Source organism: Protopterus annectens, chromosome 11.part0, assembly GCF_019279795.1.
Source record: "Protopterus annectens isolate FY-2018-M chromosome 11.part0, PAN1.0, whole genome shotgun sequence".
Classification (NCBI taxonomy): domain Eukaryota; kingdom Metazoa; phylum Chordata; order Ceratodontiformes; family Protopteridae; genus Protopterus; species Protopterus annectens.
In genome coordinates this window covers 241,750,604-241,775,820 of record NC_056745.1, presented here as the reverse complement: position 1 = coordinate 241,775,820, position 25,217 = coordinate 241,750,604, and the positions used below count along the sequence as shown (strand labels likewise).

The 25,217-nt window shown below is 39.9% G+C and overlaps 1 protein-coding gene across 2 annotated transcripts in view; it reads right to left on the bottom strand.

The window, feature by feature from the left end:
• Positions 1-2,531: 2,531 nt before the first annotated feature.
• Positions 2,532-25,217, bottom strand: part of LMNTD1 (lamin tail domain containing 1) — a 1,453,405-nt gene continuing 1,430,719 nt past the window's right edge. Inside the window, exon 17 of one of the 2 annotated variants that reach the window (XM_044087662.1) lies at positions 2,532-3,179. In XM_044087662.1, the coding sequence (XP_043943597.1) occupies positions 3,042-3,179 (138 nt within the window). In that variant the 3' untranslated portion in view covers positions 2,532-3,041. The remainder of the gene's footprint in view (positions 3,180-25,217) is intronic. The other variant, XM_044087661.1, reaches the window with a different exon arrangement.

Below are 25,217 nucleotides of genomic sequence, written 5' to 3'. Positions count from 1 at the left end.
CAGCCATGTCGGAGCCGAGGATTGGCTTCGAACCCATCAGTGAAGAATGAACGGTGAGATTGAACAACTTCATATTGCATAATTATACCATTTGGGTGGTCAGCCATCCCAATTAATTAGCATGTTGATGATGCACCCCTAAGAGTAGATCCAGTGGTCAGGGATCTGGGTACGCACATTGACAGTAGCCCTATCTTCGACCACCACATGGCCATGGTGGTGAGGAAATTATTTTATGTTGCATAGCTTATAAGTGTATGGCATCTAGGTTTAAACAGGTCATTATCCCACTGTACTCCACCCTTATCAGACCAATCATAGACTACAATGCTCTCTTTGGTATGTACCTGACCAAGTATATGCAGCAACTACAGCAACCTCAGAGGCTCCTTACATAAAGAATACAAGGTGTAACAAACCTGCATTATGCAGAGTGCATTAAAGCCCAGTCCTTCTATTCAGTCTCCTACACATTGCTAAGGGGTGATCTATGTCTGATTTCCAAAACATCAATAAACTTCATACTTATGAATCTCCTATATATTTGTTAAGTTGGAGTACCAGAAATACAATGTCTAGGGACCTGAATTTTGTCTGTGACTTCAAAAGAACATGCTAGAGATACAGATATGTGTCCCAGAGACTGCCCATCCTATGGAACAGGCTTCCAATCCAAGAAAAGCTGAGTTTGTTTATTACCCAGTTTAAGAGCAACCTAGACCAGTGGATGGGGAATAATAAATTTACATTGGGCCTGACACCCATGTCCTTTATGGACAGAGCTAGCTAACTTATAAATGCCTGGCCCTCAATGTCCTATTTGGATACAGGACATCATTATTCTTTCAGTAAAACTTGGCAAGGCTTAGAAAGGCCACCTGGGTCATTAGCCTAGTAGCAATCTAGAACTCTATGAATCTTTGAAAGCTTAAAAATAGGCAAGAGAATGACTGTCTTTGGTGAGTAGAAACACTCTTGTTATGGTTACTGACACAAGAGCCCTTCCTGGAAGTAGAGTACAGCTCTCATTTTGAGTGTTTTCTGTGTGAAGTCTGCTTTTCCTCTCTGTGTCAGCATGGATTTTCACTGGGTGCTCTAGTTTCCTCCCACATTCCAAAGACATCTAGTAGGTGAACTGGCATTTTGCCAAATTGTCTCTAGGTGCGTGTGTGCCTGCCATGTTTGAATGAGTGAGTTTAAGATTTCATTTCATATGTGTGAGTGTGTGTTCACATGCATGTGTATGTTCCTTGAAAGACTGGCAGCTAATCCAGGATTAATTTCTCTGTCTTGCATCAACTAAGTGTGGGAAAGACTTTGGCTGCCCATGATATAGAAATGAACAAAGCAGGCATCAGAAAATTAGTGAGAAAATGTTATTTTACTATCTCTGACTAAGCAGTGAACATTAGTTACAAAATGCACAGCTAAATAACAGTAGAGTTAGAATTTGTGTAAAGTAAAGCATGGCTGTGACTTAATCCATACTGGCATTCCTGAAATACTTGTTAAAATAACATCTTCATGGCAACATATAATGCAGTGAGAAGGCTATGCTCAGGAGGTCTGACAAATACAATTACTAGAAGACAGCATTTGTCACTTGAAAGGGCTTAGTTACCAACAGTTTTATATTTCTTGCTAGATAAAGTTTAAGAAGCCTTGCTTGGCAGAACAAAGCCATGGGAACACCACTCTCTGTTGTTTTGCCTTTAAGCATTGTGCAAATAACCATAGCTGGAAAGCAAGAAGTTTTTGTTGTTGACTTATTAATACATCATCTCTGTTGTTGTGAGTGTTTGACTTTGTCTTTTGCTTGCAGGAGATGGAGAAGAAGAAGAAAATGTGTGTGTTTATTTTTGTTTTATACATTTTCCCATTTTTCCATGTTTGTGTAACCTCACATATAATATACATAAAAGATGGGGATGTGGGTATACAGGGATGTGACCCTGTAAAAAAATGCTTTCTCACGCATGGCAATGTTTCTTTGGTTGAATTTGTGATGTGGTGTGGTCTGGCTGTGTGACATATCGGCAGTGAATATTTCATCTTGGCTAAGCAAGATGCAAGTCGTTGTGGTAACTCTCAAAGAGACCACAATAAAATATAAACAAGCTTATTTTTTAAATGTTATTTAAAATGTTGCTGTATTCACATCACATTGATGCCAGGCAATTCACTGAGTATATGCAATTTACTTACCTGCTTCTCTGCTTAGCTTATTTGTTTACTGGTACTATAGTATGCAAAAGTCAGGCGAACATGTAAACTGCTTCTGAATATATGTCTAATCAATGTTCCTACACGCTGAATATTACTAATTTAATATGCCTTACTTTTTTCTATCAAAAGAACAGCATTATAATACTATTGCATGCAATAAAATAAACCCTGAAACACAAATGGCTATTTGATAACTGAGAAAGAAATATAATGTTTCTCTAGAATGTACATACATTACCTTGTTTTGCTTTATGATTTACCTATTTTTTAGCGAAAGAAGTTGGAGACTTAATAAGAAAGCAAAATCCATCTCTAATTATAATATCTTTATAAGCCTTTAGAAGTAAATCACAATTGATTTTCCTTTCTGCCATGGAAGAGGATATTTATTGAGGCAATGAGATATGCAGCTGAAGCTTTCAGAGTAGTGCAGTGAAATATTACAGATGCAAATGGATGATAATTTAACTTCAGGTTTAAAATTAATTGAGGTCATTGTCCACTGAAAATTAAATATACACACAAAATCTCAAAGAGGAGACATACTGGATACATGTAGCAAAACTTACAGTTTTTAAATTTGCTCATCGGGCATGCCATTCATGAGCTAATTATATTCCATGATGTCAAGTTCATTAGTTTGAATATTTCTTTGAAATACATGCTCCTGATTTACAACATAACAGTGGTGTACAGTAATCTGAATAAAATAAATATCAAATGCTCATTAAATTAACTTAAATTTGTTAAAGCAAACTTTTTATTCTTTTCATTATTTGGAGGTTCTGTTCACCATTGAGATGAATAAGTCAATCCTAGTTAGATACCATAGAAGGAGTGAGTGAGGCGTGGCTGGGTAACTTGATATTGTAAGTGGATGTTGCATAATACCGTTGAAGAGGGGAAGCAAACGGTGACGGTGGACCGATGTACATCACACCACCCATGTTAGGCTTGTAAAGGAGAAGAACAAAAGAAATAAATGAGAAAAACCTCCATTGTAAGTTTTTACTATACAATGCAATAACTGTAACATGTAACTGAAGATACTACGTAGAAGATATATTATAAATATGCTTTTTCAAGATATATTTAAATGTCATAGCACTTGAATTTAATTGTCAGGGTCACAGCTATCTGATATTTGGAAGTAAAATAACAGAAATAACTGCAGTACAAACATGGTGACAGTACCCATAGTTAGATTTAGCATTTCATATTATAAATGCAAGTAATAAGAAACAAACATTAACAAGAATCAGCAGACTGCAGGCAAAGAAGATGACACTCCAACATTCTTAATAGGATTAGCAAATGTTAGAGTGTGCTCTCTGCCTAAGATGATTGTATGCTACCCCTATACTGTCTCTGCCTTCCACCAATATACTGGCTAAAGAAATCTAATAGTTTAAGGGCCCAGTCCAACTGCAGGAGCCCATGGTAGCCATTTCTTCCATACCTTCTGCCCACTCATTTTCCCCAATAATCCTATATACACTTGAACTCATTTGCCCACTTGTATTTCACAATTCCCTCCTGCAATACATTCCAGGGTTCACAGTCATTCCTATGAAACTATATTTTACTAAATCAGTCTAGAATTATGCACCCTGCAACTGCCCTGTCTATCCCATCGTCTGAGTTTTCCTTTCCTCATCTCATCTTCCATCTAACGATATCCATATTCCATTACATCTTTCAGTTTTGTCGCCTATGGCATGCATGTGAAGGCCTTTGATTTGATTTTTTTTCTAATATTTTATTCACTGACTACATCTCTTTAATTTGGTTGCTTTCTCTTTTTTGACTTCTGCAGGCTCAATGATTCTGCTGTCTATGGTTGCCAGAACTTGGCACAGTATTATAGATTTGGCCTTAATGGTGCTATATACAATAACCCCGTAATTATTATTTCATTATTTATGGCTTGATTCCTGGGGAAATCAAACAAGTTCACATTTTGATAGAGGTCTGGGAAGGAAAGCTACATATACAAAATCAGTTTTGAAAAGAATAACCATAAATAAAGATGCTACACTCACAAAGTCATGATAATTATAGTAAAGCATACAGAAAATGAAGGAAAACAGGAAATACATATAATAAAACTGATACAAAACATACACATTGTATGGAATAGGTACAAAGATCAAGCAACAAATGTTTTATATATATATATATATATATATATATATATATATATATATATATATATGTATGTATGTGTGTGTGTGTGTGTGTGTGTGTGTGTGTGTGTGTGTTTATGTGTGTATGTATGTATGTATGTATTACTAATGATTGAACATCTTTGTTTAAGCTCCTTGGATCCAGTTTTGGCATCTTGCAGACTACAAGAGCATCAGGAAGGAAAAAGAGATACTCCAAGTGCCTCCATTTTGATTTTTTTCCTAATTTACTGCTTTCTGCACTTATTTTTAGTCTTTTTTTTAGGAAAACCAGCAAAACCAAGGAATACTCCAGGAATTAGCCACACCAGCATTCGAATGCAAGAAACAACAAAAGTAGTAAAACCTTGTGTGGAAACAAGGCAGACTCCAAACTCAAAGTTTCAAAAAGAATACTGATTTATTGTAAGCACTTTCACAATAGTGTCTGCTTCATCAGACATTTTTTAAAAACAACTCCCACCAATATATGTACACACCCCAGATAAGACAATTATTCAATTAAAGTGTTCAAGAGTTTTAAAGTGAAATGATTTAGCACAAGGCATAGTCAAGACAGTCAGTAAAAACTTGAATAAAATCTGCAAAGACAAGAACCCTATAACATAACATGCTTAAAACTTTTGCTCTAAAAAATGTTTTACTTCTTCAGTTTTCTGGACTTCAAAATGAGTTTCAAAGATATAATCATTCAGCCCATGTCCCAAATGTGCAGCTAACTTCAAAATCCATTTAAGTTCCAGTGTCTCAGTTCGATTTATAATATCACCTATCCTGCAGTTCCCTTGTATTACTTGAAGCACTAAAAATTGAAGTGTGTTCATCCTCTGCATGCTTGATGTGTTTGGCCAATGTACTATACTCTAAGCCTCTTCATGTACAGTAACTGTGGTCCCTGAGTCTTTCCCTAAGTCACCTATTAGTCTTCCCTACATAGAAGACTGGACATAGATTACAGTGTGCAAGGTAAACTAGGTGTTTCGTATTGCAATTGGCATGAGCTTTATGATACCAAATAGAACCTGTATCTGGATATCTGAAAGTTATATTCTCATCAATAAATGGACAGAATGCACAATTCTGGCATTTCCTAGTTCCTGGAGATTCAAAGGAACTACCGTCTGGGGCTTAGGGTAACACAGCCGCTGTTTGTGTCTGTTTGTTTCTAAATACAAACCTGGGTTGTCACCCCACAATATTACCTACCTTTTCATCTACCTGTAGGATGCACCAATTATGTCTAATAGTATTTCATATTTCTTGGACATCTCGACTAAAGGATAAAGTCATGGACAGAGTGTTAACTCTTTGCTGCTTTTGAGAAGGTAGCTCGCATCTATTAGAAAAACATGAATTAGCTAGGCCTGACCTCTCTAGCCTCACACGTCTACAGGCTTCATTAAGTTCTACTTTATGATAACCTCTGTCCATAAATTCAAGTTTCAGCCCATGTAGGCTTCGTTCAAAATCAGAGGTTTCACATGAAAGGTGAGAAATTCTCATAGCCTGACCTTTAAAAACATTCTGAAATATGTGTTGTGGATGCATACTATCCCTATACAGATATGAAGAACAATACCAGTCCTTTCTGTATATTCTGGTAGTAAGTACACCTTCAGAGTTTTTACAATCTCAACATCAAGAAAATTGATCATAACATCTGAATAGCTCATGCTAAACTTTAAAAATGCACTACTAGTATTTATCCCCTCAAGAAAAATGGCCAAGTCCTTGTCACTTAACTTTTGGTCCAAACCAAAAAAAGACCATTGAGAAACCATCGATAGAAAGAGACTGCATCCATTCCATATTTATTAACATTGTGGTATTCCCACTCTGCCATTACTAAGTTGGCATAACTGTTCGCACAGCTTGTTCCCATTGTTATCCCGATGTTTGCCAGTAGTATACTTCATTAAAGACAAATACATTGTTCTCCAGAACTAATTCTAACAAGAGGCAGAGGAAATCAATGTGCTGTAAAGTATACTTTCCATTCCTAACCAAGAAAGACTTAACCATACTAACTCCCTCATTATTCTGAATACAAGTAAAAATGGAGGTAACATCAGGGGTGACCAGCAAAGTCATTGCATGGCTCTCTACCTCAGACTTAACCGAGTATGTCTCTCAGAAAATGTTCTGTGTCTTTCAAAACTACTGGGCATGCATCTAATATGGATTTCAACTGTTTATCTAAATAAATAGAGATGGGATCTGTTAACCAACCATTCCCCACTACTATGGGTCTGAAACCTGGCTGTAGTGGATTTTTATGAATTTTGACTGCCCTTGCAGGAAGGGAATCAGTGGAGACTCTACAATAAAATATTGAAACAAATCCTTTGACAAAATATCCATAGTCACACATCTCATGCATCAGATTCTTGCATTCACAAGCTGTCTTGGGAATTAACAGTTCTATAAACATCAGTATCTTGTAACATTAATTCCATATCCCCAAAATAACAGGATCTATCCAAGACAACAACTGGCCCACCTTTATCGGCTGGGCGAACAACTATGCTCTGTGCATACTGTAAATCATGCAATGCTTTACACTTATTGTCACTTAAATTAAACAACATTTTAGATTCCTTACCTTTAAAACTTCTAGTTCTGCTTTTGTTAGAAAATAGTTTATACATATCAACCTCACATGCTTTCAAAAATACTTCTAAAACTGGTTCAATTTGTGGGGCAAAAATGCTAGGCTTTCTAAAAAGATTAGCATCATCGTTGTTCAAGTTACTATTGAACGTAGATTTCAAAGAAATGTTTCGTTCAAATATTCTAAGTTCAATTCTCTGAAATGTCAGCAGATTCTGTAGGAATATAACTCTGACCTTATTCAAGACAGAAAGTTCAAAGTCTGTTAACTTACATTTTGATAAGTTCCATACTAGTCCATGGACACGGGTGCCCACATTTTCTTGAGCGTCCTCATATTGCTCACTGATGGTAGTTCTTTCCTTTTGTGCCCTCCTCTCTGTGGTTCCATGGTGATAGATTTCTTTCTGTTGGTTCTGAAGGGAAGAGGTAGAATGGGAAAAAACTGTTCCCTGTATTCTCGAGGCAAAGGAGCTGTTTTACATCTAACAACAGGTTGTGAATCAGTCTCAGTTCAAGAAACTGCTGTGTGTGGCTCAGGACCTGCCGCTGGTGTGGAATATACAGATTCAACGTGCATCATTATGTCATATCCTCTCTTATTGCTTTATTGACCACATCCAAAGATTCTCTTCTCTGAGGCTTCTCTGATGCTCACGCTCCTTCCCCCAGGCTCGTTCTCGGGTCCTTGGCAATGTAAATACATGATTAGAATGAAAGTCATTCATATCTCTAGCAAGTTTTTTTCTTTTTTTGCTGAATACACCTTTTCTCATACATCAACACCTTGTCGAGCAAGTCATTGAGGAATAAGTCAATAGCTTCATTCCCCAAAACTTTCACAAGTTCCATTTGCTGCATTTCAATTTTATTGCATAGTTCATTTTCTATAGGTATAAAAAAGTCAATTAACAATTTCAAATAGGCTTGTCCTGTTTCAAGGTTAAAACATTGCCATTGAGCCAACAATGAGGGGTATGAGTCCCCATATGTGGGCATATTAAGTACTCAAAGACCCCTAGGTATTACCTTGAGCTGCAAACAGGCTTCAGAATGATGTCTCTGGCATTGAAGCCTCTTAAAATGATATAAGTCATTCTCAATCTCTCTCATAACATTGCTTGTTCTGGGATAATCTGGTTCTGGAGTGGTATTAGCTGGCCCTTCAAAAAGCAAGCCATTACTCAGCAACGGATTCTGAGATACATTCATAAAATGAAGTAACCCATCATTTATATTCTGAGAAACATAAGAAAGTTGTTCATTGTTCTTGCTGGCCACAAAGCCTTCTGCCATGCTCACTGGAGTTCACAAAACAAAAAAAAAATTAGGAAAACCAGCAAAACCAAGGAATACTCCAGCAATTAACCACACCAGAAAGAATACAGGAAACAACAAAAGTAGTAAAAACTGGTGTGGAAACAAGACAGGCTCCAAAGCTTCAAAAAGAATACTGGTTTATTGTAAGCGCTTTAGCAATAGTGTCATTGATTCATCAGACATTGCATTTATTTAAACTGTATTTTCTTTAGTATTGCTACACACTCAAGTGTGCTAGCTTGACTGAATTTCAATTGTTTTTACTGCTGTTTTAGCTGCTTTTCTGTAAAAAAAATTCTAAGCTTGTTTCCCACCTTTCCTGTAATATTCTAGTCCAGATACAGATTTGCTGTATCCAGGACTGTTTGTAAGCTTCTGAGCCCCCCCCCCCCAAGCCTTTCTGTGTTGGAGGGAAGCCTTCTAGCTTATCAGTAGGAGTGGTAAGCACTAGGTAGCCTATCTACCAAAACAGAAGTGGTTTCTGGCCCAGAAATTGTAATTTATTGGCCATTTTGGCAGTTTTTCCATCCCTTTCAACTTTATGGTTTAATTTGCATGGGTTTGTGCTTGTTTAAGCTCTGTGTAGAGGTAAACTATTACTGGTGCCAGAAAGTCTGCTCTTCAGTTTTTCCCTTAGATCTTGGTAGTTCTTTCTCTCTTGCACTACAAATAGCTTAATCACTTTGCACTTCAACAGGTTTTTGTACCATTTATTGTAGAACACCTAAGTGCCATCAGCACTAGTCATTCTTCACGTAAATAGCTTAAGTACTTAGTAGTTATGACCACCCCTCCTGGGATGATTAAATGGCAGTTCCCTGTCCTTTCTCCTATTAACCTGGTGCACTTGGGCATTCTGAGGCAATGTAGCAACTGCCTCATGTACACAGACAACCCTCTCCTCTTACCTCCCAACACTCAGACTTGTGAGAGATGCACTTATATCACCAAACTGGAAGCTATGTATTCTCCAGCCAAGACCGGACTAGCTGGTCAAGAGGACAAGGTCACCATCTGCACCACACCACATGGAACACATAGCCCTCTAGACTACCCACCATCACAGCTTTCACATAAAAACACAAACCACACACCCACCTTCGTGGAGGCTCTCAATAGAAATTTACCCAAACAGCAGAGACCTGCAAGACAGAAATGCACTCGACCACTACCACACATAGCTCACCTCCACAGTGTGTCCCTCAACCTAAGCCCCCAAGGCTAAACACCTTGCCCAATACACTAATCATAGGTGACTCAATAGTGAGGCACACAGATGTCCCACTCACTAGGTTGAATAAAGAGAAGGTAACAGTCGGTTGTCTATTAGGTGCCAGAATCTGACACATAAAACACGCACTCAGGTCACTCCACAACAAGTACAAGTATGACTCTGTCATTAAATGATGAATTTCAGGTAGTCATCCAATAGAGGCTGTCCAATTCAAAAATCCACAAGTCTCAGCCGTTCACTTCAACAGTTTATTAAAAAACACATAGCACAAAAGATCTCTGTCATTGTCCATATGGGTGTGAATAACCTGAGATGCACCTCCCTGGACTACATGAAAAGAATCACGGTGGAGCTCTTGGATTATTTGGCCCAGGCAGGTATGACCCTAGCCTTGAGTATCCTACTGTCACCCAGAATGATACCAAAGTACAAACAAAAAATGATTGACTTCAACAATTGACTAAGTTTCTGGTGTCATTCTAAGGGGATCCAGTATCTGTCTGCTTGGGATGACATGATTGACAGACCTCAATGCTTTGTCAGAGATGGCCTGCATCTGTCACCCCTGGGTTTCCGGGTACTGACTAAGGCTCTTGCCACCCCTATAGTTCCTTTTTTAGGCGGTGTTCCAAAGACCAAATTACCACCATAACAGCTATAAATAAATGCAATCTGAGGGTCATGCTGCTCAATGCTAGAAGTCTAAATCTCAAGATGCACTCGCTCGAATCACTCCTCAAAATGGAGAACATCAACATTTGTGCTGTAATGGTGACCTGGTTTAAAGTGGCAGAAAGCACCCCTGCGCTACCAGGCTATAACTCATTACACACCATTTGGCTCTGAAACATGGACCAAAACTCCAAAGGCAGTGGTGTCTCCATATTCATAAAGGATATACACACTTCCAGACTAGTAGCCCAGCATAACACATCTGAGATACTTCAGGTACAACTAACATCCGATATGATGGCAATCCAGGTCATAGCCTGCTATAGGTCCCCAACCATATCCCTAGACTCCCACTCCATGTTCCTAAGCACCCTGGAATCTATCAAGGTCCAACCCAACACTAGGAGACTTCAACTACCCCTGCATCAACTGGGAAAACTACTCAAGCACCAATACACCGGCCCAACGCTTCCTGGAATTCCTCAATTCCAATGCCCTGGACCAGCTCATTCTGACCCCCACTAGAGGAAGCAACATCCCTGACTTGGTTATTACTAACATGGGTGAGTGTTGCTCTATGCTAATAGTCAATCTCTCCCTGGTCAGATCTGACCATAAACTAATCACCATGGGAATCCACATCTCACCCCCCCCCCCCACCACCCTGCAAAGGTAACCACCTTAAAATATTTTTCCAAAGCTGACTTTAGGCTCCTAAAACAGAGGTGGCTAACTTCATGGCACCCATGCCAATGCAAAATAGTCACATGACTGCCAAGTGTACTGTACAAACGTACATAAATGCATGGAACTAGCCATACCCAACAGAACCAAGACATTCTCTTCCAAAAAAAGGAAGCCAATCTGGTGTTCTCCTGCCATTAATAAACTCTACAACAGAAGGAAGAAACTGTTGCAGAAAAAGATGAAGTCTCAAAACTGGAAAAACTCCCTTATAAGCCTCAACAAAAACTTGAGATCCCTCATCATATCCTCTAAAGCCAGCTATGAAGGCAGAATTGCGGCGGACACTAAAAACAATCACAAAGCCTTCTATAGTTATATCAAGAACCTCCACAGCAATACCCAGATTTGTTTTGAGTAATTGCACAATGGTACCTCCTATACTGAGCCAACAGATATTGGCAACATACTGGCTGACAGATTCAGTGCCAACTTTACCCCCCCCCCCCAAGGACAAATCACAATACCGGAAGAATGCCAGACACCCAGCATTACTGCAGCGCAGGTTAAAACTGCATTATCCAAGGCCAGGAATACAGCTTCCATGGGACCCGATAATATCCCCGGCTGTGTTCTACATGAACTACAAAGTGAACTGGCACTGCATTTGTGTGCCCTGTTCAGTCACAGCCTCACCTCAGGCTTTGTACATACCAAATGGCGCTCTGCTACAGTCATCTCTTTCCATAAAGAGGGAGCAACTACAGACCCTGGGAATTATTGCCCCATCAGCCTGACAAGTCTGATATATAAAGCTATGGAGCGCATCATCATGGACCTGATTAACAAAGATATAGGAAATCTCCAAACTCTAGACCCCACGCAATTTGGCTTTTTGAAAGGGAGATCATGCCTGCTCAACCTGGTTGACTTCTATGAGTCAGTCCTCAGGGCTGTGGATGAAGGTAAGGTAGTGCATACAGCCTACCCTGATCTGGCCAAGGTCTTTCCTTTGATACCATTCCTCACTCAGGATTTATTGATAAACTCACCAAACTAGACATCAACCCCTATATCACTAGGTGGGTTGCAAATTTGCTCACAGACAGAACACACAGTGTGAAAGTAGCAGACTCCAAGTCAGACTGGTGACTGTTCACGAGTGGAGTCCCACAGGTATCGGTCCTAGATCCTCTCCTGTTCGGCATTTACTTCTCAGAAGTCCAGGCCAACACAAAGGGACTCTGGTTGACCAAGTTCGCAGATGACTGCAAGTTGGGAGCCATTATTAACTTCCCACGTGATGCAGAAATCCTACAGAAAGACCTCAGTGAGACCAATGACTGGTGTCAAAACCATGGCTTTAAGCTTAACACCAAAAAATGTGTCATCATCCCTTTTGGTAAAAACTGAATTCGCACTAATTACCACATCGATGGGAGCCCACTGAACAATGAAGGCATTATAAGAGATCTGGGGATGCAGGTTGACAGCAACCTCTCCTTCGATCACACATTGCCACTCTGGTCAGAAAGTCCTTCTGTGTAGCACATCTCATTACCAAGGGTTTTGCATCCAGGAAGAAAGAAGTCATCATCTCTCTACTCTTCCCTCATTAGACAAATCATCGAGTATAATGCCCCATTTGGCATGTACCTCAATAGACACCTGCAACAGCTGGAGAGGCCACAGAAGCACCTCACAAAGAGGATCCTAGACATGTCCTACATGGACAGACTCAAAAGACTCCAGCTATTCTCTGTCTCATATCGCCTACTTAGAGGCAATCTCTGAATGACTTACAAAGCCATATCTGACCCAGCTCTGTTAGAAATGCTACATCTAAAGAAATCCCAATCCCTCCACACCACACACTCCAGAGACCTCACCCTCATTACCACAATCAATAGAACGTGCTGGAGGGACAGGTTCATAACCCAGGGACTGCCCATGCTCTGGAATAGACTTCCCATACATGTCAAGCAGAGCACCTTCTTGATAAGTGGATGGGTAATAGAAAGTTCACCCCGGGGATCAATCCAGTGGCTCTACTTGATAGAGACACTGGGAAGTAATGTCAGGCAGCCAGGGCACTTCTATGGGCTAGGCTTGTAAAGGCTCCAGGGCTATTAGCCTAGTACACACCTATGAACCCATGAACCTATGAACAGACAAAATGCCAAATCACAAAAAGTCAAATTGTTTAACAGAGTGCACAATCAGTCAAAAACAACCTCCTAGAAAACAGCATTTTTGCATATGGGCAACTCCCCCCATACCTCCCACAGGGAGAGGCATCCCCACACCCCCTGCTAATTATATATACTAACACTACGGTTGCATAGCAGTGAGGAAGGGGGAACTCTTTAACCCTTACTGTCTTGTACTAACAGGAAGACACTACATTTGGCAAAGTGCGAATTGATCAAAATATTTGATGATTACAGTAGAGCAGAGATGCATAAGAAAACATGTTATTTAACTGAAGAAATGAAAAAAAACCTCAGTTGGCTTTTTAAAATAAAGTTTTCATATCACGTTTATATTACCTGGTTTGAGGTTCACATTCTAATTCATCTCATACAGTCACTCCAGCAAACAGGCTGTTCTAAAAAATAACAGCTCTAGACCATATCAGGCCTTCCTTTCATCTTCACAAATGAAATCTTCATCTGATCTTACTTCAGGCTAAATCCATCATTAACCCTGACTTGGCCATCCCAGCTCTTGCTCTGACCCAGGATTTTATCCAACAGCCTCCGGAGACCCATGAAGTTCAGATTGTAATATTGTGTAACTAATTAATTAAACCATCAGGGGTTGAAAAAGTTCTTTTTCCTTGGTGGAGGGGTGGAGTGTGGTGGATATGCAGTATCTGACAATACCTTTTTATTAAATCTAGTGTTAAGTGTCATGGTTTTCCTAGGTTGCCTATGAGCTCATAGTTCGTGGCATGAAATAGCCATCAAGCTATTTTGCTTCTTAAAGTCATTGTAGAATCTAATACTTTCATCAGGTTTAACAAATAGCATGATTAGGCTACCCTAGTCACTCTGTAAATCTACTATCACTCCTAATTTGAACCTTTTTTTTCTTCTTCTCCAACTAGTTTCTGTAACTCTGGTACTCTGTACAGTTGTAGTTTAACCTTTACCTCATGTCTTTATGTTACTTTGTTTTAGTTTAGTTCTCCCAGAAATGTCTGAGAACACTCATTTCATCATCAACACCCCTTTTCCCATTTTACACTGATTAGGGCATTGAGTCAACTGCCACCATCTTTGTCTTGATTCATTTTCACTCCCTTACCTTTTTTTGAGAGTCAAACCTGAGTGTTGAAGGTCTTTTCTCACACAATCCATCTATCTTTTACCTGGATATATTCCTCTTCTATTGCTATCTTCCAGTCTCTTCCAAATCTTCTTCACTAGATTGCCTTCTGCTTTTCTGTACATGTGACAGAACCATGGTATTCTGTTTGCCTTGACCTTTAGTGCAACTCGGGCTATTTTGGCTTCCACTCTAATGCTCACATTATGTTATCTCTCTTGCTGTATCTACTACCCACCTCAGGCACTTCTTCTCCATCATCTCTAGCTTCCTTAGCTGCTCTGCCTTCACACTCTAGGTTTCTGTACCATACTGATGCACTGGTTGAACCACTGTTTTGTACACCATACTTTTCAGCTTCATTGGCATTCTTCTTTCACACATTACCAGTGACATCCTTTGCCAGTTAGCTGCAGCATCTCTTATGACACTTTATTCAGACTTCCCTTCTCCTCTACCATCCCTCTAGATACCTGAAGCTGTTATCCTGCTCCACTATTCAATTTCAGCTTCTTCTGATTTCCCCCATTTTCTGCCATAACTACTGTCTTGCCTATACTCTCTCAGTTTTATTCCATGTGCCTTGTATTTTTCATTCTAGTCTCCTAGCGTTTGCTGGAGTTCCTGTTCAGAATATGCCTGCAGGGTTACATTGTCTGCATACACAGGCTGTGTTGATCTGTCCCCTCTGACCTGTTTGCTAATGCAGCCCATCACCAGAATGAGCAGGAGTGATGTCAGAGTGGAACCTTGATACACCCCCCACTTCTGATTGAAACCCCTCTGTGAATCCGAACATTTCTAATACTACAGCCGTTTGGTCTTTGCACATAGTCTGCACTACTTCTATCAGTGCTTTCAGGACTTGAAGCCATTTCAGGAATGACCTAGTCAACTTATTGAGATCTTCCTCCAGGTCTGTCAATGCCTGTGTTGACTCTTCCTCATCTCCAGCTTCTTCTTTATTATCTGTCTCATGCAGACAACAGGTCAGCTGTCCTGCATCCTTATCTGAATCAGACTTTCTCATCTGTCATCTTACTTTGTACCGCTCTTCATATTTGTTTATCACTCACTCCATCCACAACTTCCATGCACTGTGACAGAGTCTGGTGCCTCTACACTGCCCACAGTTGTCAATATCCTCTTTGCTCTTCTTTACTGGTCTTAGAATGTTTATTCTCCAGTCATCTGGCAATTGAATGTCTCATCATACTGTGATGAGTACCCTCAAGAACCATTTCTTCCCTAATGCACCCAACATCTTGATCATTTCTGCTGTAATATCATATGAGCCAGCTGTTTTCCCTGACTTAACTTTCCATCATGGTGTTCTTACTTCTCTTAGGGTGGGTTCTTCTCCTTCTGTTATCATAGGCTAAAATGGGGCAGTACAATCTGTGAGGCTTTCTTCATTCAGAAGCTTTTTGATGTGCTCCTCCCTCTGCCCTTGATGCCCTCCAGACTAGTGATCAGATTGTTACTCATATCTCTTATGAAAGGTGTCTGATGACCATCATCTTTATCCTTCTGTCTTTGTCTTGCAACTTGATTGAGTTTGTGCCATCTGTCAAGTAACTAACTGTCAACAAGTTGGTGCAGCATCTCTGATGCCTTATTCTTTGTCATTGCAACTGTTCTCCTAGCCTTTTTATTAGCAAACTAGTATTCCTTCTTAGCTTGGTCAATCTTTTCTGGGGTCTATATCACATCGAAATTCCAAAATATCGAACACCATAAGCTCGACCTTGGAATCTCGAAATGTGATATACTCGAACGCTCAGAACAGAAAATTTTTTCCAAGGGAAAACACACACACAGCACAAGCACACCAAGCAATGTGTTCATCCTTTTAAAATCCACGTAAGGGCCTTGCCACATGGTCAGAAATTTGTTCTGTGTGAAGGGTACTCATATTATAATCCGATTTCATGTACTAAATTCTCTAATTTATCATAGGATCATCATTGTAGCTGTTGGTCTTTTTGTATGTATTAATTTATTATGGGTATAACTGTCATTACTCTCTCTGTAGATTTACACAATATTCTATCACTTTTGAAATCTGGACGCGTGGATGGGAAATCGCAAATTCACCCCGGGATCTCCTCTGTGTCCCTGCTAGACAGAGGCACAGTAAACTAATCTTAAAAGGGTACCTTCTGTGACCTACTTTACAGAGGCACAGTAGGCTAATCTAATAGGGAGGTGGAAGCCAAATACACTCTGGCTAGGCTTATAAATGCCCTAGGGCAGATAGCCTAGTGTCTACCTATGAACCTATGAACCTATAAGTGCTACCATTTCTTCTTTGCAATTCTCATTAGTGGAAGCAAGCATAGGTCTTGGGATGCCTGCATTCTAAGACATCAATAAGATCTAGATGCCACTCTTGTGTTTAGTTTTATTCATCCACAGGTGACCTCCTGACATTTAACTGTGGGCATACTTTATTACTGGCATCCCATATGGTTTTACCACTAACAACAGGTGTAGAATTTCCATTTTATATTGCTTACTTTATATAAGAGATAATCTTTTAACTAAGTATAGGGGTAACAAGTACATGAAATGTCTTGCTTTCTACCCTTACATACAAGCTCAGTTATTTTGTCTCTTGCACTATTGTGCCTTTTTATGTTTATGGGGCTCACATGTAACTCTGCTAGTTCAGGATTATTTTTTTAAATAGCTTATGCTGACGTGGTAGGTATGAGTTCCTCTCACAAAGACACTGTCACTACAACAACTGTGTTCTCCCCCAGAAATGGAAATTCTGTGCAAAAAATGTTTTCTAGATTAAACTTTTTGACTGTCTGAACACGCCTATTGAAAGATTGTTTCCTATTCAGCTGTTCCCCCAGAGATAAATTAGGTTTAGAATTCTGCATTTTATAACCTCTCTCACTTTTAGTGCTTACTATAATTAATTTGAACTGGGGATCCTCAGTTAAATGCCCTTCTTCTATTTTTAACCTCTCCATCTACATACTAGCGCTATTTTATGTATGTCTCTAAGCAGACGTATGTCTTATGCTGAATTGTACTTCAAAGTTTTCTATCACTTGATCTTCATTTTCTATACTGACATTTCAAACAGTGAAAAGCATAGTTATGATGGTGCAAAAAGGGCAGCCACCCTGGGTGGAAAGTGCTAGGGGTGAGTGATCTGATTACTGGCATATTTACAATCTAAATCTAATTTTTGGTCTTTGGCCACCCATTATTTTTGGCTTTGTCCAGAATTCTTGAGCAAAAAAATTGAGAGGTATCATTCTGGATATCATTTCAAGTTGAAGAAACACATGTTTAACCCAGTGAAATAAGAATTGTAGCTTATATGAATTTTTAATTCATTCCATTTCAGTTTTACAGTTTTAATTTTCCTGTGCTCATGTTTGCTTTCATGCATAAATTTACCAGGTTAATTGTTTATTTCTTCCTGCATTTCTTTCTCCTCTTGATACTGTATTTTATCACCCTGTTTAGAAGTTCTTGCATGCACTTTCTAGCAACCCTTTCACTGTTGTCACTTCTAGCCATGCTATCCCTTTTCTTGTCACCATGCAACCTACTGTAACTGAATGAACCCCCCACACACACACACACATCTTGTAATCCTAAATCCTAAACTTCAGTACTTGTTATGCTTTCTTCACTTAGTGAAAGCATTGTGAATCACAATGTGGCATCATTACTGCTCTTTCACCATTAACCCTCCCACCCACTGTGTGCTTTTCCTGCCTTCTATACATTTAGACCACCTACTACACAGGCAGGGACTAAAGGTGAAGAAGTCTCAATTTACAAATAGAAAAATGTCTTTGAGTTTCTCCAAGTTCAAATCTTCATAGGCAAAATCCCATACCACTTCCTTTGAAACTATAGATCCCCCTCTATGACCCAGGAAACCCATAACATGTATTTACGCTTACTAGAAACACTCACCATCCAACTCAATGTCATATTCAAGGCAAGTTTAATTGCCCCACGATTAACTGAAACCATATATGATACCAAACTTGCAGGCACAGAGATTCCTGGATTTTATAAAGACAAATTCCCTGGACCAGATTGTCAATAAGCTGACCAGGGGTGTAAACATACTGAGCTTGGTCCTCAATTATATGGGAAAGTGCTGCACACACCCCCTTGTATAATATGCTCTCTGGTAAGGGCAGACCACAAACTGGTGTCCTTTCAAGTAAAAATAGAAACCAGAACCCCGGATAACCCTGGAAAATTCAGGAACTTCCCTTTGGGTAACTTGCTACTATTAAGTAATTAAGTACTATTAAGTAATAGCCTTGCAAACTTTCAAGCCCTCTAAACCCTGAGAACACTGTGGCCTACTTGGAACTGTTTACAATACTGTATACAAGTATGTTAATATCTGCAAAGAGGCAGCTGTACCCACCAGAAATAAATATAGAACTAATTCAAAAACAAGCCACCCTGGGGAATCACAACATCATAGGCTAAATAACAGAAGGAAGAAAATCATGGCAAAAATTAGGAAGTATAGCACTCAGCAGGATAAAAGCAATGTCATCAAACTAAACAAACAACTCAGAGGACAAATAAAGCCTACCAAAGCCAAATCTGAGGTAAATTTGGCCTCTGAGGTCAAGGACAATCACAAGTCCTTTTTTAGCTATCTCCATAGCTTCAAAGCAATGTACAGTTGTGTGCAGAGCTCACTGTTAATGGGGCCACCTATACTGAGCCATTTCAAGCACAAAGTCCAAGCTATAAAACAATTTGCTCTTCCTGTTCTAACTTACAGTTTTGGAGTGATTGACTGGCCACAAAACGTGTTGGATAGATTAGACAGGAAAACAAGAAGGATGTTTCATGCTCAGCAAATGATTTATAAAATTCAGTGCATAGCAAGATTATATATTCCCTGTTCTGAAGGGGGGCTGGGCCTCCTTGAAACTGATGATATCTATAGATCTGCAATCGTGGGACTGTATACATATCTGCTGACCTCACAAGACACAAACTTAGTGAAAGTTTTGAAACATGAAGAGAATAAATTTTAGCCTCTGTCACCCCACTATCACCTGGTTCCAAAGCTACCTCACAGAACATCAACAGGCTGTCCACTGGCAACAATATCTTTCACCCTTCACCCTGTCACCTTAGAGGTTCCCCAATGGTCTATCCTTGGTCCTCTTCTTTTTTCTCTTTTTACCAACCAGCTCCACTCAACTACACTCTAGGCCTCAGTGGTTCAATACACTGATGACACTACCCTGATTTGCTCAGCTTCCTCCCTCAAAGACCTCCATACCATTACTCAAGATTCCTTCTTATCCAGTGAATCCTGGTTCACTAGCTCTCAACTTATTCTAAATCCTAACAAAACAAAACTTGTCTTCTACCCAACCAGATACACCTCTCCACCCACAACCTTCAGTATCCTCTGTAAAAATAAAACTATTTTCATCCCAGCGAACCATACCAAATTACTAGGAATGGAAATTGACAGTGACCTGAAATTTGATATTCACACTGCCCAACCCATTAAACAAGTTCACAAAAAACTGGGTCTCCTATAGAGATAAACAACAGATTTCTGACAAATAACACAAAAGCCACTACTGCTAGAACCCACCTCCTCTCAACTCTTCTCTACACCTCCCCAGTTTTAACCAACCTCTGCAAGACAGATCTAGCCAAACTCAAAGCCTGTTACAATAAAATCTCATCACTGCTCATCACTTAAGCAGCTGAAGTGACTTGAACTAACCTCATCTTCTTCTCTTCATTCAACTTACCTTCACCCACAAAATATTCTATCAATCAGAAAAAAATCTTGTGCTCAAAGATATCATTCAGCCACATTCCTCCTCAAGACCCCTTTGCTCCTGCAACAAACTACTTCTACACACCACCAAAGCTAACAATTCAGTAGGTGAATCACTTTTTTCAAACTACATCTCCAAACACTGGAGTAATCTACCTAACTCACTAGTAACTAATTCCTCAACACTTCAATTTAAAAAAACTTCTAAATGCACCTTATTAACACCTGGTTCTGCACCTACAACTCCCCTGGATAACCTATTCCTCCTTTTCACTCTATTATCATTACTCTTATTATACTAGCATGATCTACCACTAATGGTAGTTTCACCTTAACTGTACATAATCATTTGGTTATATCCACTAAATGTAAACAGTCATTTTTTATGTAAATTACTGTTGCTCTACTTATTGTGTCTGAAACCACGATCTTGTATGGATTTGCTTCTCACTTGGGTGTATTTGTTTCTCTGTTGTATGTATTTGTTACTCTTGGTGCCTCCGCTGAATAAGGACCTGTGTCCAGTTGGACTTTCCTGGTAAACAAATGTAAAATAAAATAAATATATAATAAAATGACTTCCCTGCTTAGTTTAGCAGAAGCATATCGGCTTCAAGCAGGAATGGAAATCAAATCAGAAGTAGATAAAAATCAGGCAGCAACTGAATGTGCCAGAAAACAAAAGAAAGACTATAAGGTGAAGGATCAGATAAGAAGGCAACAAATGTGGAAAATGCATAAATATAGTTGCAAGTATATAAAACTCTTGGAACAACCTCAAGTTGATCAGGATCGAACGCAGAAATGGTTAAGGAGAGATAAATTTAAACCAAAAGACGAAAGGTTAATATTGATGACCCACAACAGTGGACTACATACACATTGGTTTACAAAGTCCATTGAACATGTGGAAGAAACAGAAAAATGTAGGTTTTATAAAATTGAATTGGAAACAGTTATACACCTTGCTGCTGGTTGTGCTAAACTAATGGCAGAAGGACTGTATACTGAAAGGCATAATAATGTGGCAAGACTGTTGCACTGCGGATTGTGCAAACATTATATTATTGAAGTGGCTGAAAAACACTGGAAACATAAGCCACAAAGCATTATAGAAAATGATGAAGTATATATCACATGTGATCACCCATTACCAACAGTTCAAGAAACAGATGCGAGAAAAACAGATATAGTAGTCTACGAAAAGAAGACAAAAGTAGCATTGATCATTGAAATTGCAACAGCCAGTGACTACAGTCTCTTATGTACAAAGAGACACAAAGTCATAAAATACAGGATTTACAGGCAGAAACAAGGGCAATGTGGAAGAAGGATACTCAGACAGTTCCAGTAGTAGTAGGAGCAACGGGTCTTATAAAAAGGAATTTACAGTCATATTTAGATATGTTACCGATACATGTAACTCAGTACAAATTGCAGAAGGAGTCATTATTGGGCACATTGCAGGTGGTGCAATGAGTACTTCTAGCTAAAATCAAAGACTAAAACAATATTAACTCATGAACTTTAACCATATTTAGACTTAGGAATGAGGTCCATTCCTGTCATGGTATTAGAAACCCAAACGATATGGAGAAATTAAAAAAGAGAGATGCCAGAAGATATAGCTAACAGTAAGAAATAGGTACTCAATGCTCCCTCTAAGGACAAGAACACTGCATTGATGGGCCCAAACAATATCCCAGGCTGCCTTCTAAATAGCATGAAACATGATGCATCAGGCCCTCTGGAATCACTAGTTAACCTTAGCCTCCAAACAGGCTTTGTCCCTCATGAATGGAGAACAGTGGGTCTACATCACATTGAAACCACAAAAGGTCGAATACCTCTTCATTGACCTCTATTTGTTAAACGTGAATCTGTCTAATATTTGCTACCACAAAAATCTTTCCCACAGTAAGTAACACGTTGGCCAACCTACTGACTTCAATAAAAACAGCAGAATGTAAAACCCACCTATTTGGGGGGCTATGTCCTCTACACGTAACATGTCCTATTTAGACTGTCTCAAAACCCTATCACTGTATTCTGTCTCCTAGAGACTGTTGAGGGGAGAACTATGGTTGTTTTCCCTCTTCTGTTGCTGGTTCTTCATTAATTATCTTTTACCATATTTGTTTTCTGATAACTTGATTAAAATAAGATAGGGTCATGGGGAGGTCATAGCCTTTACTGAAACACAGTGGGCGCAGGTTAGATGAACTATGGCCAGGTGGGGAGCCAATCCTTTACAGTATGTACTTATGGAGTCATTGACCCACAGCTCATCCTCCATTTATTTGTTCTTACTTGAGTTTTTATTTTCATTTTTTACTATCCCCTTGTAGTATTAATGGTCAGCATTCCCTATAGCATCTACAGTATCTCTTCTAGAAAACGTAGCCTTCTACATATCCCACATAATTCACTCAGGCATATCCTGGTTCTTCGTGACCTTCACTTTACCTTCCTCCCTTTCCTTATTTGGGTTTAGACTCCTCTCCTTCCTCTGATTGCCAGGTGCAGTAATCCTGTGTCATACATGTTGCCTTATTCACCCTCCAAGTTGATTAGAGATCTACCCTTTATACTTCCCTCTCTTAAAGAAAGCAGGTTCCAAATAATAGAAGGCCAAAGGAAAATTGCAATGAACTAGAAACATGCATTTGAACTAGGATCAGAAGCTAAACCTTTGCATCAGTTCTGCAAATATAGTGGTATCACCCCCTCACAAATATTATGGCCCCAGCTTTTTTTTTCCTTTGGTTGTATGCAGTACAATGCAATTAACGTGAAAACTATTGTTGTGCATTCCGTTAACATGCAGTGGTCTTTTCCCATCGAATGTGATTCTTTTTCTTTCTCAGCACTTCCATTAACATGTGAAAAGCCCAAGTAGTAATGCAATCTAGCAAGCAATATAATGTAAATGTTGGGTTGGCTATATGTGGGTGAGTTATGGGCAGTGATGGGAAACTAAGAAACCCAAATGTCTTTCCCTACAAACAATTAGTCACATAGGTTATTAGGTTCATAGGTTCATACTAGGCTATCTGCCCTAGGGCATTTATAAGCCTAGTCAGAGTGTGTTTGGCTTTTGCCACCCATTTTAAATGAATTTTGCTATGCCCTTTTTCGAGGTTAGTATACTGTGCCTCTGTCTAACAGTGACACAGAAGTGATACCCGGGGTAAACCTACGATCTCCCATCCACTCATCAAGATTCCTCTTGAAGAGAGTCAATGAGGGACTCTGCCTAACCTGGACTGGGATTTTATTCCAGAGTGAAGGGAGCCTCTGGGTTATGAATCTGTCCCTCCAGCATGTCCTATTTATTTCAGTGCTGAGGTTCAAGTCTCGAGCACGTAGCTCGATGGGATTTGGATTTTCTGAGGTGCAGCATGTCCATTAATTCCGGGTTGGACATGGCTTTATACCAGGCACAGATCACCTCTGAGCAGGCGGTATGCCACTGAGTAGAGCTGGAGTTTCTTTAACTGGGCAGCATATGGCATCTGTTTGAGCCCTTTGATCCTCTTGGTGAGGTACTTTTGGGGTCTTCCCAGTTGCTGCAGGTGTCTGGTAAGGTACATCCCAAAAGGGGCATTGTACTCAATTATGGGCCTGATGAGGGATGAGTAAGGAGGCACGATGACCTCCCCTGATCTAGATGTGAATCCCTTCATGATTAGGTGGGCTATATAAAATGTTTTTCTAACCACTTTGGCCATGTGGTTTTCAAATGAGAGATTGCTATCAACTTGTGTTCCCAGGTCCCTAATTACTTCTTCTGTACTTAATGGATTACCACCTATGTGGTAATTTGTGGGCACTTTGTTTTTGCCACAGGGAATGACTATACACTTTTTGGCGTTTAGCTTGAGGTCATGGCTCTGGCACCAGTTGTCTGTTTCTATGAGGCCCTTTTGTAGGATGCTTGTGTCAGCTGGAGAGTCGATTATGGTACCTAGTTTGCAGTCATCTGCGAACTTGGTCAGCCACAGTCCTTCCGTGTTGGCCTGTACCTCCGAGAAATATATACCGAACAAGAGAGGTCCCAGGACTGAGCCTTGTGGGACGCCACTTGTAACTGGTTTGGAGTCTGACATGGCTCCAGCAATTCTAACCATGTGGGTTCTGTCCTTGAGCCAGTTTGCAACCCATCTAGTGACATAGGAGTTTATATTTAAGCTGGTGAGCTTATCTATAATGCCCGAGTGGGGTATTGTATCGAAGGCTTTTGCGAGGTCCAGGTAGGCTGTGTGGACCACCTTCCTCTCGTCAATGGCCTTGGTGACTGTTTCAAAGAAATTGACCAGGTTTAAGAGGCAGGATCTGCCCTTAACAAAGCCGAACTGGGTAGGATCCAGTGTCTGTAGGTCCCCAATATCTTTATTTATGAGGTCCATGATGATCCTTTCCATAGCTTTGCAGACCAAGCTAGTCAGGCTTATAGGGAGATAGTTTCCAGGATCCATTGAGGCACCACCTTTGTGGAGAGGGACCACTGTTGCTGTACGCCACTCTTTGGGTACATATCCTGTAGTAAGGCTGAGATTGAACAGTAGTTTTATGTTTGGGTTTAGCTCTTCTTGGAGTTCATGTAGGACGCAGCCCAGGACACCGTCTGATCCCACTGACGCTGTGTTTTTGGCTTTGGAGAGGGTGGCTCTTACCTGAGCATCTGAGATGTCAGGGGGGCAGCAATCTGCTGGGATAGATATTTGCTCTTTTGGTGGGGATGGGGGGGGGGGAGACATTTGTGCTGAACCTGTCAGCTAGGATGTTGGCAATGTCTGTGGGTTCGGTGTATTTTATGTCATTTTGGACTAATTCTGAGCATGTCTGGGAATTCCCACCCATGTTCCTAACATAACTAAAGAAAGCCTTGTGATTATCCTTAGTGTCCTGTGCAATTTTTCTCTCGAAGCTGGCCTTAGACGATTTTATGAGTGCCCGTAGTTTTTTGCTAATACTGATCAGAGATGCCTTCCCTTTTTGGGATTTTGCTCTATCATGTAGTAGCTTCCTCCTTCTATTGTATAGTTTGTTTATGGCTGAGGTCCACCAGACATAAGTCACATATTACAAATGACAGAGAAATTCATAAATATCTGGCAGCAGCACACACATAATTATAATG